Consider the following 17,971-nt stretch of genomic DNA (forward strand, 5'->3'; position numbering starts at 1 on the left):
GGTGTAAGGAGCCGGCCACCCGAAGTTGCTTTTGCTTTTTCCACATCTCGTACAGCAAAGGAACCTTTGTGTGGGTTTCCCTCTGCCCTGGTGCCTCACAGGGGTGTGTCAGCATTCCTGTGGTGCGAAAGCCGGCTGGGCCAGCCAATGGGAGAACCCTGGGCTACAGAGTGACTCTTGACAGGATGCACGGAAAGGAATTCTCTCGGCTCTCTATATCCCTCCCACATCAGGACGTCCCCCAGTTCTCTCTCTCTCTCTCTTTTAAAAAAGCAAAACTTAAAAGGAAAGATTGAGAAAGAGAGGAAATATTAGCTTGGACGTCAGAGATTCCCAGGGGAAGGGAGGACTGGTCTTTTTTGAAGACAGGAGAGAGAAAAGAGAGAGCAACAAAAGATACAGGACTATAAACACAGCGGCGAAGGAAGCAAAGGTAGTAATTTTATATTGTGTGCATTCTGTCACTATTAAAAATAAACATTGTGGGTATCTTTGGCCAGATCTATTGGCCTGAAAAATGGAGCAGAGTTTCTTTGGCAGGCAAAAATGTCCTGATTTTTAGCTAAGTGGCAAGAAGGTGTCATGTCACCCCTGCTCTAACTAGAATGGGGTTCCAAATGGATTTTGTCTTCTTTGCCACAGTGTCCGAAGTTTGGCAGGGGATGAGGGCGAATGGTTTTGTTAGTGCCAGGGATACTGTTCTCTAGCAGCTGATGAAAAACACGTATGGCCCACAGTCACACTCTTCTTTTTTCTTCTATTATTTTCTTTTCATTCAGTCTTGTCATCGGCTGCCTTAACAAGTTGGCTCTTGCTACTCCTTTCAGCCGAGGCTTTGTTTCAGACATAGCTCCTTTTTTGGATCTTGGCGAGACCTTGGCCAGAAATGTGGTTTCTTCTAACAGAGGCAGGATTCCAGTGTGACAGGAGGGCTGGGCCAGGAGCAGCTATGAACCTTTGGGTCCTTAGCGTGGTGTCCAGGCGTAGATTCTAGTGAAGGCACCCTAGCAAAGGTTTAAGGTGGGAGGGTGCAGAAAAGGGGCATCCATATATGCTTGAAATGGTGAAGGGGAAGAATGGGAGCTCTTTCTCTTTACCCTTCCCACCCATCTCTGTTTGACTCTGGCAAGGCCTCTCTCAGTGAGGAGCAGCTTGTTTTTCCTTCTGCACACAAATTGCATCCTGGGATTCTATCCTAGCTAGCAATGCTTCAGATGTGGGCATGAGTCAGAATAAGTACTTTTTTTTCTTTCATGCTTGGACACACCAATATTTGCAATCCCCCACCCCCACACCAATTTAAGACATAACAAATTCAGTCCCCATCCCTAGCTTCTCCCCTTTCGTTTTGTTTCTGGAAAACCTTCCATTTTTATTTCTCAACTTTCCTTAAACTCAAACCACCAGAGAAGCCTGGTGATTCGTGAAGAGTGAGCCTGCTTTAGCGTTAGAGGCATGTTTGTGTCATTGCATGGTCGAAGGAATAAAAGAAATGTGCAGTCTCATATCTGAATCCTAAACATTCTTACCTGCAGCCTCTCTGGCGGCTTTAGAAGTTAACAAGGACACTTCTAGCAGGTTGAGATCTAGCCACCCTCCTGTCTGGTGGTCTCCATTCCATGTTTCCATTGGCCAATTGCTTGCCCAGAGAACTAGCAAGGAAGCAACCTTCAGTGGTTTTTAGCTTGCTGACCACTGCCAGCTCACTGGCTCAACCAGTGGAACAAGAGGGCAGGTTGGGGGGGGGAGGAGGGCTGTAGTCCTGGGTCAGAGGTCAGCCTGTGTCTCCCCAAGCCAGGTGCCTACCCCTATCTTTGTGTTTCCTCAGCAAACAAAGCTTTGAGGACATGCGTTTGCTGATGTAATGCCTAGATTTTGAAGAGCCAGGTTTGTTATGTGGGGAGGGGCAAAGAAAGGCTTGGGTGAGATACACACCTGCACAAATACATCCTTTGTATAAATACTTATATGGGCTAAAAGCCCCCTTGCTGCTACCATTGGCTGAAACGGCCGTGATTGCACAGAAACTTGTGGATTTGCAAAGATGGCTGTAAGTTAGGGGCAGGGAAGCTGTGACCCTCCAGATGTTGTTGGGGGACAACTCTCATCAACTCCTAGCTAGCTTAGACAACAGTCAGGGGTAAGGGGAGGTTTAGTCCAGCAATGTCTGGAGGGTCACAGCTCCTGATTCGCTGCTATAATCAAAGTAGTCTTTTCTCTCTTTTTTTCTATTTTGGGCTGCTGCTGGTGGGGAATCTCTCAAAGCATCTAGAAACGGGAGAGGTTCTAGTTTGGCATGGAGGCTGCAAATACAGTGGTGCCCCGCAAGACGAAATTAATTCGTTACGCAAGTTTTGTCGTCTAGCAAATTTTTCATCTTGCGAATCACAAAATCCCATAGGAATGCATTGAAAATCAATTAATGCGTTCCTATGGTCAAAAAAAGTCCAAACAAAGCCAAATTTGGTACAACAACAGTTTATTAACTGCTCTTTAAAGTCACACATACTGTAAAGAGCAGTTCAAAAATTGAAGGGAAAATAAATTAACTTTATAAACAAAACATGTCTTTGTTTTTAGACAAAGGAAACAAAGTCGCGAGACGTTTTCGTCTTGTGAAACAAGCCCATAGGGAAATTCGTCTTGCGAGGCAAATCGAAAACGGAAAAACCTTTCGTCTAGCGAGTTTTTTGTCTTGCGAGGCATTCGTCTTGCGAGGTACCACTGTATAGAGTAGTTTAGGAAGCAGTGGAAGAGTGCAAGGGAACCGAAGTAATGATGCTTATGAAGGAGGGGGAGAAACTCAAAAAAGAGGGGCTATGGACTGTTGATAGGGTGTGTGTGTGTGTGTGCGCAGAGTGTTACAAAGGAGTGAATATCACTTTTTTCTTCTAAAAATATGCTTGATCATTTGCTACAGGGCTCTGGAATGTGTGTAAGGTCAGCATCTGGTTTTGCTAGAGGGCCACTTTGAAAAGGGTCTGGGAGGCGATTAGCCAAACTTATGAGCACTCTGCCTGCAATTTCTGTTTTTATAGCCCCAACATCCCTCCAGGTTCCTAGGTTTGCAGCTGGAGAACAAGGCAGCACACTTGGGGGGAGGCAGGGAGAAGACACCATCAGTTGCTAACCCCTACCATATAATAATGCTAGTGTACTCAGCCACATATATTAATTTCTCTGTTTTGTAGGGCACATTTAAGAACCAACTCCTTGCATGTTGCATCCTGTTTGCCTGTGTAGATAAACAGTTGCCTTTTTAAAACAAACAAACAAACACAAACCAACCAACAAATCAACCAACCAACCAACCAACTGTGTTTTTATTTATTTTTCAAGCTACAGAAGGCACATTTTGAGAAAACATTCATTACAGCAGTAACCGCAAACAACTTGTCCCAATAAAATCATACACTTTTGTCACTCTACGTGCTAGTGTTTTGTTTATTACCCTAAAATGCACATTTCCCAGGAGTGTTGGGTGGATCCCTTCCGCAGTCTGAACAATTTATGTGTTCAATAAACATTTGCCATAAAACAGTTCCCTCTTGATAGCTCAGCTACCTGTCCAGCCCTTACCCATTTTTTTCTATTTTTCCTTCTTTTCTAGGCATATTCTCAAGATGCCTACTTAAAGGGCAATGAACCATACTCTGGAGGGGCCCAGAGCATCCCTGAGCCACCACCCATTTGCTACCCTCGCAAAACATACCCGTTCCAGTCGAAGGCCTCTCCTCGGGATGTCCCAGCAGCTGAGACGTACCAAGGACAGCAGGTGGACAACAGACAACCCTACCATTCGGGGTCTTCAGGCCCATCTTCTCCTTTGAGCAGCACTGCGGTCCAGCGTATCCCCCCCACTGCTTGGGCTGAGTCCACACAGAACTTCAGCAGCAACCATTCCAGCCCCGCCCACCGCACAGAGGAAGTCCAGTATGGAATGACCCAGAGGGTGCCTGTCACAAGGCCCATCCCAGCTTCCGGCTCCTTTTCCCGCTACTCCAACAGCAGTTGCCCGGGTTCTATAGCCTCCCCCTTGCCTGAGAGGTACTGTGCCCCCCCTGCTCCCTCTATGCCCAACCACGCTTGCTACGGACCCCCCAAACAACTCCCCGACCACCGCGCTCATGGCGGGTTGAAGGATGCTCCCCGTGAGGGCCGGCCCTCCCGGGACTGTGCCGGAACCGGCCCCAAATCTGTCAGCCGCCTAGAATGCCAGCAGGCCCTGTCCAACTGGATCTCGAGCCAAGTGCCGCGGCGAAGCTCTTCGGAGGAGCGCCGCTGCGCCATGCCACCTCGCTACCGGAGCGTCTCGCAAGACCGGCTGGGGGACGCCCCGGCCTCCCGGGGCTGGCCTCACAGCGCTTCTCAAGACACTTTAATCCAGTCCTCTGCACACGACAGCTGGAGTTACCGAGCTCGATCGGATAACTACCTGGTGAAATACGGGCAATCCTTGGAAGCTCTTGAACAAGGTGCTTTGATTTCTCCTAGATATGAGAGGTGTATGTGGTCACCGGACAGGTTTTACCGGCATGGGCAAGTTAATCGAGCCCAGCCTAGCCACCCAGGTTCCTATATCCCTTCTGCCTCTTCCAGGGATCCGCCTCCTGCACATGTGCAGAAACACCCTTCCCAACCCAACCTCCAGAGCATCAATGACTCTGGGTATATTGGTTACCGGAGCTACAGCCCTTCGTTCCAGCGCAGGACTGGCTTGCTCCATGCCCTGTCGTTCCGGGATGCTACTTTTGGTGACCTTCCGACCATTAATATTTCCCAAAGGCAAGGAAACCACTCGACGCCACCTTACGTCGAAAGGCCTTTGCCCACTGCCGTGCTCCCAAGTGCCTCTGCTCCTTGCCCGGACCCTCCCTTGGGCAGTAGCCCAGAAATCCCCATGGACCAAAGACCAGCCAAGCAAGAGAACGGCACGAGGCCTCTGGAGCAGGCTTCTCCACCTCAGCCCACGGAACGGTTGCAGCCCGAGGCCGAGGAAAGGAGGGACGAGGTGGTTCTCCGGCAAAAGCCCCCAACTGGACGCAAAATGCCGCCTCCTGCAAGACAGATGAACTTTGTCTTCCCGGACGACATGAAGGAAACAGACATTTGCGATCCCCCTCCGCCGGCGCTGGCAGCCGGTAAAGAGAACAAGCGGGGAGTGGCCCCATTGGCTACGCCAGAGGATTCCCTAGCGTCCATTCCATTTATTGGTAAGTAGAGAATGCAGGTTGCAGTACTTGGGGAAGAGGCTCTGGACCAGAGTAGAGTTACCGCAGAGTTTTCCCTAGTGCAAAAATGGCAGGGCAAGTCTGAAGTTTCGGATAAGTCAAATGAAGTCATCTAAGGAGTATGCATCACATCCTTGGACTGGTGTTTGCCCTCTCTCAGCAGATTATCCATTCTGTTTCCTCATTCCGAATGAAATCTCCATTAGTGGCAAAGAGGTGGTGAGCAGTTCACACTAGGCAGCAGAAAGCAGGATCTGAATCTCTGAATTCCTTTCTGTGATTCTGAAGTGTGAATCAAACCCACCCGGACCCCACTCCCCAGAACTCAGCCTGTTGGTTAGGTGCTGAGGAGCAAGTAGGCAGGAAGGGTTTGTCTATGCTGCAATGTAACATAGCACAGTCTCTGAGCAAGGTAGATTAATAGGGCTCACACCATCTTAGCATCAGACTGTCTGCTATTTGTGCCGCTGACAAAGCAGGAGTAAAACCTGTGTTAGTACAGCTGTGAGCTGTCCTTAGGCCAGAAGGCGCTGTTCTCTTCTCCACCCACCACCCCCGTCTTCCTTGGTGCTGTTTTCTTCTACCTGGCAACTAGTTACTGTCGTTTTTGCCTCCCCACCATTAAGATTCCTTTTCACAACCAATTTATATTTACAAGCTGGAGGCCTTCGAAAATATGTGAATCCATTAGGCAGCCACATGCATTGGAGTCTCGGAGACCACAGAGTACATAGCCCAGTTAAGGCACCAATTCTCTTTAATACTTCGGGGTCAGGGTGTGTGTTTAGGTGTCGTTTGTATTCTTGGGCACCACACGGCCGCAGACAGTTGGGTTGGGTTGTGTAATTCCCAGTAATGGATATTTTCCTGCAGGTCCCAGGTTTTTACTTGCAAAACTCCCAGTCCTAGCTATGCTATGCTGTGAAACTGCTATTGGCACATCAGTGTGTAAAACAGGAACTTAATACAGAAAAGAGGCCCAACAATAACGCAACAGTCCTTGGAAGGGGCAAGGAACGGGGTGAAGAAGAGTCTGCTTCCTTCCCTTGTATTAACATTTCGTTCCCCCAGCTTGGGTCCCTCCCAGCTGGCTCTGTTCACTGTCAAGAGGCCGCACCCTCTGGGGATGCCAGGCTGTGAATGGCGTTGTGGCAGTAGGGGCCCTTCTGAGCTGGTGTTCAGAAATAGCCTGGGCTTCCCACTGCGGAGCAGGCAATTGGACCTAACAATATCCCCTTCTTAAAGAGCAGTGTCTGCTCATAGAGGCTCTTGCTTTTTACCTGTGCAAGTTCTCCTTCCCTCGGTATGTAGGGCTGTCTTCACAGTAGTAGGAGGTGCTTGGGCATTCTCGGTAGGACATAAATCATATCCGTATCGTGTACCTTTTGCTGATGCTGCTGTGGGGGTGGAAAGCTGGTGTCTGGGAAGATAAGCATAACACACACACCCTAAATTTACTCCCAACTCAGCACTTCCCCTGTGGTTTATGCATATAAAATAGACAAGCGCCTAAAATGTAAACAAAGGAGCAAAATGGAGATCTTCATCTGTTAGGCTCCTAGCTGCAGTCAGCAGAAAGGGGAGACTGAACAGGGTTGTTTTTGGCTGAAGAGGCCTCTGGCTTCTGTCAGTGCAAAGACCCAGGAAGCAGGCAGTAGCAGGGAAGCAAGAGCAACAGCCAAAGCCACATTTCCTGCCGTGGAACAGTGCAGATTTACTTACAGTGCAGCTCCTTGCAGTTACTTGGTGCTGTATGAGTGAGGCTTTATCCAGCTCTTCTCTTCATGCTAGCCCTGCTCACTTTCCAGTGACACATAACATTATACATTTGTGTCATACCACATGGCACACAGTAGTCTGGCTTGCATGCCACGGTGAGCCAAACTGTGGCTTATCGGGACTGCGTGAATGTTCTGGCTTCCAGAAAGAAACTCAAGCCAACTTTGCTGCTCACTGGTCCTTTTAGCTCAGTGCAGCATGGCAGCTAAGCCAAGGTTTATCTTAGCGTGTCGTCTGAACCTGGAATTGCAAGCTAAATTTCTCCTTAACTCGGATCTGTAGCCAAGAATAAATCATGAGTTCGAAGGACCAAGCCAGAGCTGAGCAACTTTCATCTCTGCCTGGGGAGCCAACGCCTTCCCATGTTTGCTCTAGGCCATAGTTTGGCATGTAAATGTGGCCAGTCTCTTGGAAGTAGCCAGAACCAGCCACTTTCAGCAAGAATCCAATGCAGAGTGACAGCAGGCCATGATGTGAGCAGAACTACAGGGTTGACCCCCTTGGCTCTTGTTTTCGCCATCTGCTTCCTGCCCACCCTGTGGGGTCCTTACCTGAGCTAGGTGGGAGCTGGGGGTTGGGCATGAACCTCTTCTGACAGCTGTGATAACGTTCAAACGGCTCTGTTATAAGTGGGTAGGGGTCAGTTGCATGGGTACTTGGCAAAGAATTGCACGCTTCTCTCCTGGTGGGATATTAAGTTCTTGCGGATCTCCCTAGGCTGCATCCCCTCCTGAGCTGCACCCGTCTTCCCAGACTATAGCCCTCGCTAGCCTTCCTAGGATGCTTTTCCCTGGCTGGAATATATCCTTGAACTCCGACAATGCTTCTTGCTTGCCAGGATGGAGGATTGTGAGGGTGGGGTGGGGTGTGTAGAAACTAGCCTACTGCACAAAGGTAAAATTTGCATTTGTCGCTCTGCCCACTTTTGCCTCTGGCCTCTCCCACTGTTGGCATGTGGTTGCCCACAAAGGAACTCAGCCTGACTCAGACTGGAAAACGCTCCCCACCCCTACTCTCTCTTAACCACTCTAGCCTCTCTTAAGGTGGCCTCCTGCTGCTGCTGCTGCTGCTACTCAGCTCTCCCCTTGTTTGCCAGCCGCTGGACTCCTTCCCTCCTCCATCTCCCAGTCTATTTAGTACAAAACCTCTCATTTAGAGAGGACCCCCAAGTGTCTGAAGGGACCTGGACAAGAGCCTTACAGGCTGTGGCAAGAGACTCATTCATCTCCCCATTCAGAGAGCTGCAGTCCTTAGTCTGAATGCTGTCGTGGAGGATAAGGTTGTCAGTGGCTTCTAGCCATGATGGTTCAGTTCTGCCTTCGCCATTGGAGGCAGTGTGTCTCTGAATGCTAGCTGCTGGAAATCCCCAGTGGGGAGAGTACTGTTGTGCTTGGGTTTCTGCTTTGAGGCTTCCCATAATAATCTGGTTGGCCACTGTGAGAACAGAATGCTGCCTTTGGCCTGATCCAGTCTTAAGTTGTTAAGGTTAGGGGGGTTAGAGCTTGCCCCTCCTCTTCCTGTTCTGCCATTTTATGGTGTTCTCTGCTATTCCAGATGAGCCGACGAGCCCCAGCATCGACCTGAAGGCAAAGCACATCCCCGCCTCCTCTGTCGTCTCAAGCGCCATGAATTCCGCCCCTGTGCTCTCCGCCAGCCCTTCCTCGCCCACTTTCACCTTCGCCATCAACCGCCATTATTCCCAGGATTGCAGTAAGTACCTTTCCAACCCTGCTGCCTTCTGGCTCCGAACATCATCCTGTTGGGGCTAGAAATTGCAGGCAAAAGAAACATGCAGATTTCCCTTTTACAGAATCAGACCATCAGTCAATCTTACACAGTACAGTACAGTGGTACCTCTGGTTGCGAACGGGATCCGTTCTGGAGGCCCATTCGCAACATGAGCAGAACGCAACCCGCATCTGTGCGTCTGCACGTGTCGCGATTTGCCACTTCTGCGCATGCGCGTGACGTCATTTGCGCGGCTGTGCATGCGCGAGTGGCGAAATCCTGAAGTAACCCTTTCCGGTACTTCCGGGTTGCCGCAGGACTCAACCTGAAAATGCGCAACCTGAAGCAAACGTTACATGAGCTATGACTGTACTTGTCTACCTTGACTCCTAGGATTTCGGATGAGCGTTTTCCCAGCCCTGCCTGGAGATGCCAGGAATTGAGCATGGGAATCTTCCTGATGCTGTTCATGTGCTCTACCACTGAGATATGCCCTTCTCAAAACGCTAGCAAGCCTGCCTGAAACTCTCACCTAGAGAAGGGAGCCCCCACCTATTGTCAGATTAAATCGTTTGGGTTGTTTTAAAGACCAAACGTAACTTTGACATTTAGCAGAAATTCTATAAGGAGGATTTATCAGTTTCAAACCTTTTGGAACTTTGCATTCAGAATGAGTAATGTTGTTGTTTTGAAAGCCACATTTCATTTTGAATTCTGGTTTATGAATTTTAAGGCAAGGACGATAAGTACCAGTTTGCTCAGTTTTAATACCGGGGGAAAGAGTTCCGTTCCCAAACATGTCCACCAAGATTCTTAAACCAAACTCCAACCTTCTCATTTATGGCTGCTGTCTTTTTTCCTCTTTTTTTCAAATTTGGAAAAATATATATAGATCGGGTGGGTTTTTCTGAGGGGTGAGGAATTGAAAGAAAATTCTGAGTTAGGAGAATTCGCTTGAGAATTGTTCTGCCCAACAGCTATGGTGCAAGAAAGGTGGGGGTGGGGGGGTGGAGAGAGAGGCAATGGTATGTTTTATAATAAATTCCACTGAAGCTGAATCATGAGATGACGGGGAAAAGAGAGTTTGAAAGCCAAGTCTTTAAGCCTTAGACTTCTAAGGCAGTAGCTCTCAAACTGTGTGCTCTGAGGGAATTGCTAGTATGATGCTGGACCTGTCAGTGGTGGTGAAATTAAATAATGAAGGGCTCCCACAAGCCTAAATTACTCACCCTGGGAAGAGGCTGCCTACCATGTCTGTGTGATCCATTGCTCTGGCCTTTCCTGCTTGTAGGCAGGAAGTGCATTCAGGACAGGGACTCGTGCAGAGGCACAGAAGATGAATTCCCCTGAGGACAGTCAATATTTTCTCTTTTACATTTGAAAAGTAAACATTTTGGAGCCATAAGCATGACACAAGTCTCCTAATTCTTATTCGGGGGAGATGAAAACTTTGCCTCACAGCTACCAGATATCTGGGGGAAAACTGGTCTGGGGCACAGTGGTCCACAGTCTGTGTTTGCTTCTAAGAAGATACACATTTGTTGGCATGACTGTATCAATACAGTTAACACTTCTGAATCCCAATAAGCACATAATCCGTGTAGTCAGCCTCTTGCCGCTTCCAGTCTGTCCACCCAGTGGCGTAGCGTGGGTTGTCAGTACCCGGGGCAAGGCAAGTAATTTGCGCCCCCTAACCCGTGGATTTGCGCCCCCTAACCCTAACCCCCAGATGTTGCGCCCGGTGCGGCCGGCCCCCCTGCACCCCCCACGCTACGCCACTGGGTCCACCTTCATGGGAGAAGATAGGATAAATGAGTGCTAAAATCCCAGGTGGAACTTTGCTTTGTGCCTTTCGTGCCTTTGCTCCAGACCCTGTTCAAATATGGGTGGGCTTTTGAGAAGATGAAATACAGGTGATAAATTGTAAGTGGGAGACAAGGTAGATCATAGTTTAAATTTTTCCTGTGCGTGCCATCTGTTTAACTTTCCTGCTGCGAAGGCTCCCTCTCTATATATCAATATAAGATGCCTGCATATATCTAAATCCAGATCTCAGGGTTTCAGCCCAGTCTAGCGTCACACAAAAATGGGTCACAGGGTGTGGAATATGCATATGGAGGTGGTGGAGCTGTACAAATTGGGACTGGCTCAGTGTGGATTCATACAGATTCTATCGGGCAAACGATGCAGACTATTTAATGTGAGATGCAATGGAGAGGAGGCAAACATGTCTCCTCACCCTGGATAGCTGGAGTAGCGGGGCTGGTTTAGCCCTGACCCCAGTGTTGTCTGCAAGTGTACCCCTGTACCTTCTTCCATATAAGTGAATAGCTGCCTATGTGGGAATAATGAAACATTGAACCTGCAGATAATATGGTGGGAGCAAAAGCTGCCCACTTCTCCCAACCGCTGTTGGGCCAGGCATTGTGACCAGAAATCTCATGGCAGGGGGTGAGTTGGAGGGCATCCTGGCCATTTGCAGGCTCCCAACTTAACAACAGTGACAAGCACCTCCCTAGTTGCTAATATCCTCTCTAGCTCTTTAAAATGTGCATCATCTTGTTTATCTTTAGTCACGTTAGGGTGAGTTTGTGTTTGACCTAGTTTTTATAGGGAGATGTTGCTCCTTTCTACAAATCTACCCACACATGGCCAAATGAAGAGAGATCAGTTGCCAAACTCCACCCTTGATTGAAAGTTTGCTTTTGGCTGTTTTCAGTTTCACTGTTTTCAGTTGCCCACCTCCCCATATACAGTCAAACCTCGTTCTGTGTCCACCTCTGCTTGTGTCCGCTTCGGCGAACGTCCGCAGCAAACCCAGAAGTACCAGAACGGGTTACTTCCGGGTTCGCCGCTCGCGCATGCACAGAAGCGCTAAATCTCGCTGTACGTGCGCAGACGTGGCATTTCGATGTGTGTCATTTTTGGGTTGCGGCGGGGCTTCCTGAACAGATCCCCACCGTAACCCGAGATTCCACTGCAGTCACATACCCTTGATGTCAGGGTGTTTCCCTCCACCAGGCATTGGGAACTGTCACTGCTGGACATTGGGTGTTGGGTGGCTTGGAGGTGCAACCTGCTGAACTTCCCTTGAGATGACTCAGTGGGCTTTGCTTATGCTCAAAATCACTTGACTCATTGCCACGCTTGGAGTCAGGAGCTAATTGTCATTCCTGGGCAGTTTTCCCATGCACCTGAGTGCATTTTGCCATTCCTGTACAACCTGCCTAGCCTCAACAACAACAACAACAACAACAACAACAACAACAACAACAACAGCACCCCTGTTGCCTTCCACCACTGCACTTGCTCCCTGCAGGTTCCACACCCTGGTCCTCTCTCTGCAGGCTGGTCCCTGTGGGTAACAATAAAAGAATGAACAGGGTGGTGATACAACAGGGTGTTAATTGCAGTGGTCCCTGTGGGGGCAGGTGGTTGGGCTAAATGGCCCTTTTCCAGCCCCTTCGATCTCCGCCGTTTACTTTTGCTGAACTTTGCTTACCTTCCTCCCCCTTCCCCGCTTTGTCACAGGCAACATCAAAGCCAGTCGCCGGTCTTCCTACCTCTTAGCCATAACCACAGAACGCTCCAAGTCATGTGATGATGGTCTGAACACATTTCGGGATGAGGGGAAGCTTCTGAGGTGGGTTTGGTTCTTTGCCCCTTCCCGCCTCCCCCCAGTTCCTTGTAATTAGCTGATTTTGGGAGGGGGGCGTGTTGGTGACTATTATGCATTCTTTCTGAACTGTTTTGATTTGTTTGGTATTGGCAACACATTCCAGAGGAGCAGCTGCATTATGTGGGTGGAGCCAGGCAATGCCTTCAGCCTTTCAAAGGTTTTGGCAGCAAAACCAATCTAGAGACCACCAATCTTGGTCCAACCAGTTCAGTCTTGTCTACTCCACAGTTAGCCAATCTGGTGCCCTCCAGATGTTGTTGGGCTTCAGCTGCCACCAGCATCAGCCACCGCGGTTGGCCCAGTGGTCAGGGATGGTGGGAGTCAGAGTCCGACAGCATCTGCAGGAAGCCACCTTGGCTTACCCCCATTCTGCTCCAAAGGGGCAACAGTTCTTCCAAGAGTTTCCAGCTCTGCAGCATGAGATCCTTCAGCTGGAGATGCCAGGGATTGACCCTGAGACATTCTGGATGCCAAGCGTGTGCTCTGCCACTGAGCCTTAGCCTCTCTCCCCATGTGTTTGTATTTTGCGCAGTTATGTGCCTCTTGTCTATGTGGAATCACTGGTTTTGGAACCCTGCTCCCGGGAGTTGTTATCTATGACTTACTGGTTCTGTATGCAGGGCTCCCAACCTCTGGGTGATAGTGTTGGCCACAATTGTGTTGTGGTGTAAGCTTCTGTACACCAGAACCCATTAGATGCATTTGATAAAATGTGTTGCTGAGCCTTAATCTTCAAAATATGTTAAGCTTTGTACCATAGAATTCTTCTTTAGTCCCCCCACCCTGCTGCTGCCTGCCCCGGTGGCATGATGTGTGCAACCTATGCAGCATAGAGTGTGGTTTCTTCCTCTTTTGTTCTGAAACGCAGGAGATGGATAAGAGTTAGTTGCACTCTGGAGTTTGGTGTGTGTGTTATGTGCAGTGACGTGCCTGAGTGTAAGCAGGCCTCGTTCCCTTTTTAATTTGCGTAGCTCATGTCAACCGTATTGATGGTTTCTCCTTAGGAGGCTGCCGAGCCGGGTGCCAAGCCTCCGCATGCTAAGAAGCTTCTTCACTGATGGGGTGAGTATTGTGGCTCGTGTGAGCCTCCTTTTCTTAAAAGCGGGGAGGGGGATCAGTAGATTCTGCCTGTCTCAGTCCCTCATCACACTTCTATATTGTGACTCTAATTAAACAGAAAATAAAACTTTAAAGCACACCCACCAACTATTCCTTTCTAGTTTCCTTATCTGTTTTCTTTTAAAAGAAGTAACATTTTCTACATTTGTAGCTAGAACAGGTTCACTTATCCTTCCCTCCCCATGCTTAAGCAATGTGCTCTCCTCCCCTGGTTCTCCAGAAAAATATTCTGAACCTCTGCCTGAGCAGCACTTGCTCATTTTTGTCTGCTCAAACGGCGTTTTGCCTGTACGTAAGCATGCCATCTGTTCCTTGGCCTAATTTGAGCAACTATTTACCTATACAGTGGTACCTCTAGTTGCGGACTTAATCTGTTTTGGGGTGCCGTTCGCACCTGAAAAGTCCGCAACTAGAGTGCCTCTTCTGCGCATGTGTGCAGTGCAGATTGCTCTGCGCATGTGCGAAGTGCGCAGATCACTTCTGCGCATGCATGGGCAGCGAACCCATAAGTAAACACTTCCAGGTTTGCCGCATTCATAAGCTGAAAGTCCGTAACAAGAGCAGAATGCAACACGAGGTATGACTGTATTCAAGCAGCATTCTGGCCTCCTCTAAGACCAGGGTTTTGTTTTGTTTGTCTGTGTATTCTGCAATGTGCCATTAGTGGTGGATTTCTACTGGACCGTCCACACACCATTCTTCTTTATTAGTAGTTTTGTGATGCTTCCACAATGTTATATAGTGCAACAAAAGCAGAACAAACAAAGAAAAACAACTTGGAACATTTGTGGTATGGAATGTTATAGGATTTCAGCAGGAAGTTGCAGGAAGATGCCCACTGATTAGGAAACTAAGTAGTCTGTCAGCCCCAGGGGCAAAACAGTATTGAAAGCAAGATCACGTATCACCATCCCAATACCACCATGAACACAAATCATTGTGCATGCACAATGGAAAGCGTGTCTGGAGAAGTCTCTCTCCTTCCCAAGTGGTTGAATAGCAGTCGCCTTCCCACCCATGGGTGCCCACCAACCTCTCTTTTGTTTTCCGTCCCCTTGCAGTCTTTGGATAGCCTGGGTACCTCCGAAGACACCCGATCGAAGCGGCATTCGACCTCGGACTTGTTGGATGTCACTTTCAGTGACGTGAGGAAAGAGGGCTGGCTCCATTACAAACAAATCCTCACAAAGAAAGGCAAGGTATGTTGTACCTTCTGGCAAGGATGGAGTAGTGTGGGTGTATGTTTTTGGTTGGGTGGGGTGGTAGGAAATAATTCTGATATATACACTGGTAAGCACTGGCCATGGCCAGGCAGGAATGTTTTTTTTGGGGGGGGATGATAGTAAATAGAATAGTCTGCTGTGTGTGTAGTATTAAGGGGGGGCAGTTGGGAATGTATGGCCCTCTAGTAGCTGGGACTCCCAACTCTTTAGTCCCAGCCAGCATGACCAGTGGTCAGGGATGCTGGGAGTTGTAGTTCAGCAACAACATCTGGAGGGGCCACAGATTCCCTACCCTTGGAGAAAAAACATAGTTAAGCACTACAGCAGACCCACGGCTTACGCACGATTTACTTATGCAATTGCAGCTTTGTGCAGGTGGCAGGAAAATAAAAATAAATGGAGAGGGGAGGGGGGGAACCGTCGAAAGGGGCCATCCAATATATTATGTAACCTTCCCATAGCACGGCAAGCAGGGTGGAGGGCTTGAAAAGCTCTTTCTGCACCAGGTTTTCCTGACACAGAAAGATTTGAAGCCCTCTACCTTGCTTGTTGGGCTCTGGGCAGGTCACACAAGGCCTCTGTTTCTATAGGGGCAACCCAGTAGGATGGGCGGGGCATTACTATTACTACTACTACTACTACTACTACTACTACTACTACAATTTCGGATGGCCCCACAAGATCTCTTGAGAACCTCCCACAGCCTTCCAGAGGCCTCGTGCAATGTTCCCAGGGGCAGTTCCTGCAGTCTTCCTGACTTCGCATGATATTGCCTTTGTATATGAGCCCCCTGAACATAACCTCCACCCCAGTTTTAAAATAATGAATCTGATAGGAGTTGAACTTTAAAAATAATAATACAGAAACAACCCAGCACTTTGGTTCCAGTGCAATACTGTAGTGTGTGGAATGCTCAATGTTTCTAGATTCCTATTCCCAAACAGATGAAAAGGAAAATTTAAAAACAGCTTTCTCTGCTAATAACAAGTGTTGCTGTCCCATCCTTTGTAACGCTCAGAAAGGGAGCTATGTTGAGATTTCTGTACTATTTTACTTAGCTGTGGAAGCCAGGTGACCGATAAGAAATCCATAATTGTTGGACAATGAGATAAATAAGCAAAACTGCACACGTGTACTAAGTTTGGACCCCGTCCCCCAGTTTGAAAGTTTGGTATTTCTTCTTGTAAGTAATTTCCAATGAATGTGCAAATATAAATCTTTTAAGTATTGCAACATGTTCTTGAGTTCTTGAATGCTCTTCTTTTTTGGGGGGAGGTGGGTGAAGGTGCGAATTCACTCAATGTTTTCTAGTACTGTAGCTGGAGGAAACCTTGTTGCCATTAAAAAAACCAAAAATGCAGTGCTAGAGCTCATGTGTTAAATGTGAGAGCACCAAGGTTCAATCTCTGCAATCTCCAGGTAGGGCAGGGAAAAGACACCTGCCTGATGTATTAGAAAGCCACTGCTAGTGCCCTGTAGATAATTTAGAATTCAACTCCCATTATCCCTGATGATTGGCCATTCTGGATGGACTTGATGGGAGTTGTAGTCCAACATCATATGAAGAACATCAGGTTGGGGAAGGCTGGTGTAGGCAGCACTGCACTGCGTATACCAATGGCCTGACTTGGTATAAGGAACTTTCCTATATTTAGCAAATAGGTAACTTAGGGCAAGAGACCAGGTCTTGCCCAAGATGATGTAGGGTATGTTCACGTGAGTGCCTTAAAACACAGCGAGATCATCCTCACCCCCACTGCATTTCAAGTTGTGTTTGCACAGTGGGGTTCACATCAGAAAAGTGGGGAGGGGAAATATCTTCACCAGACACACAAGACCATTTGGGTTGCTCCCCCCACCCCCACTTCCTACAAACTCTTGCCCATTAAGCTTCATGTGTGCATGCACGCTCATCTGTGCATGTGTGACGGCTGCTAGGATACGTTCACATTTTCCGGTTTTCTAGTCTGTTTGAAACTGGTTTGAGCAAAAAATAAGAATGCATCAAATAGCAGTGTTTGCCAAGAAACTACAGGATTGATATGGACTGTGGCTGACATCGTGTGAATATGAAATTGAAAACTTGCAGTAGAAGTACGCTGGATGCAGAGCAAGCAGTAATGTGAACATACCCATATTAAGCCTGAGACAGCAAAAGGGCTTGATCCCAGGCACTACTAAAGCTGAAGAGTTGCCTATCAGAATTTGGTGCCCCATACATCTTTGCAGGAAATCTCTCTCTCTCCTTCACCTTCCCTCTGTCTTCCTCCTCCCTCAACACGCGTCCAATTCCTACTCTCGCTCTTTCTCCCTCCACAGAAAGTTGGCGGAGGCATTCGGCAGTGGAAGCGGGTCTTCGCTGTCCTACGTGCACACTCGCTCTACTTATGCAAGGACCGGCGGGAGGCTGTGGCCATTGCCCCGCCCCCAGGTGAGGAGGAGCAGCCGCCAATCAGCGTCCGAGCGTGCCTGGTAGACATCTCCTACAGTGACACCAAGAGGAAGCACGTCTTCCGGCTGACGACCGCTGACTTCTGTGAATGTCTCTTTCAGGCCGAGGATCGGGATGACATGCTGGCCTGGATTAAAGTCATCAGGGAGAGTAGCAAAGCCGAGGGCGAGGTGAGAACTGCCCTTGGCTGGCTCCTGGGCCATTGGCTTTTCCAAAACACCTCTATCGGCAGTCTCCTCTTTGCTTTCTCTCAGGTGTTTGCCCTTTTCCCCAAGGAAGAGGCCACCTGCAAATTCTCAAGCGTGCCTGGTCTTAGCACACACATTGCTGTGAGCATCCATGGATCTCCCATGGCATGTTAGGATCTGCACACATTTTGTGGCTTCCATCCAGTTGGATATAGGCTGTCTTCCAGAGAAGCAATATACACATAGAAAGGGGGAGACCTGTGTCCATTACCAGAGATTTCTTTGAAAGTGCTGCTGTCTCAGCAGCTTCTACTGCTGAAGAGGCAAGCCACCATTCTATTTAAAAAGCAGCTTGCCTCTTTGTAAATCAGAAGTGCACTGACGAGAAGCCTCTGCCTGTGCATGCAGTTATTCTACATGAAGTTTTTTTGTATAGCAATCCCACAGCATGAACATGCACAAGTGTGAGCATGTATACGCAGCAAGGTTTCTCCCCGTTCCCCTCCTGAAAGTTTCAGCAGTCCCAGAGAATTCCATGCTAGTAAAAGCTTAAGGCTTGGGAGAGCTGAAAA

General features: G+C 48.5%; 1 protein-coding gene across 6 annotated transcripts in view; it reads left to right on the plus strand.

Moving 5' to 3' along the window:
- ARHGAP23 (Rho GTPase activating protein 23) overlaps positions 1-17,971 on the plus strand; it is a 179,526-nt gene that overhangs the window by 130,728 nt on the left and 30,827 nt on the right. For 5 of the 6 annotated variants that reach the window (XM_081166024.1, XM_081166021.1, XM_081166023.1 and 2 more), the window contains 6 exons: positions 3,611-5,213; positions 8,565-8,720; positions 12,270-12,381; positions 13,422-13,479; positions 14,598-14,735; positions 17,079-17,381. In XM_081166024.1, coding sequence (XP_081022150.1) covers positions 3,611-5,213; positions 8,565-8,720; positions 12,270-12,381; positions 13,422-13,479; positions 14,598-14,735; positions 17,079-17,381 — 2,370 coding nt within the window. The remainder of the gene's footprint in view (positions 1-3,610; positions 5,214-8,564; positions 8,721-12,269; positions 12,382-13,421; positions 13,480-14,597; positions 14,736-17,078; positions 17,382-17,971) is intronic. The other variant, XM_081166022.1, reaches the window with a different exon arrangement.

The sequence above is a fragment of the Podarcis bocagei genome (assembly GCF_964188305.1).
Source record: "Podarcis bocagei genome assembly, chromosome: 13".
Lineage (NCBI taxonomy): Eukaryota > Metazoa > Chordata > Lepidosauria > Squamata > Lacertidae > Podarcis > Podarcis bocagei.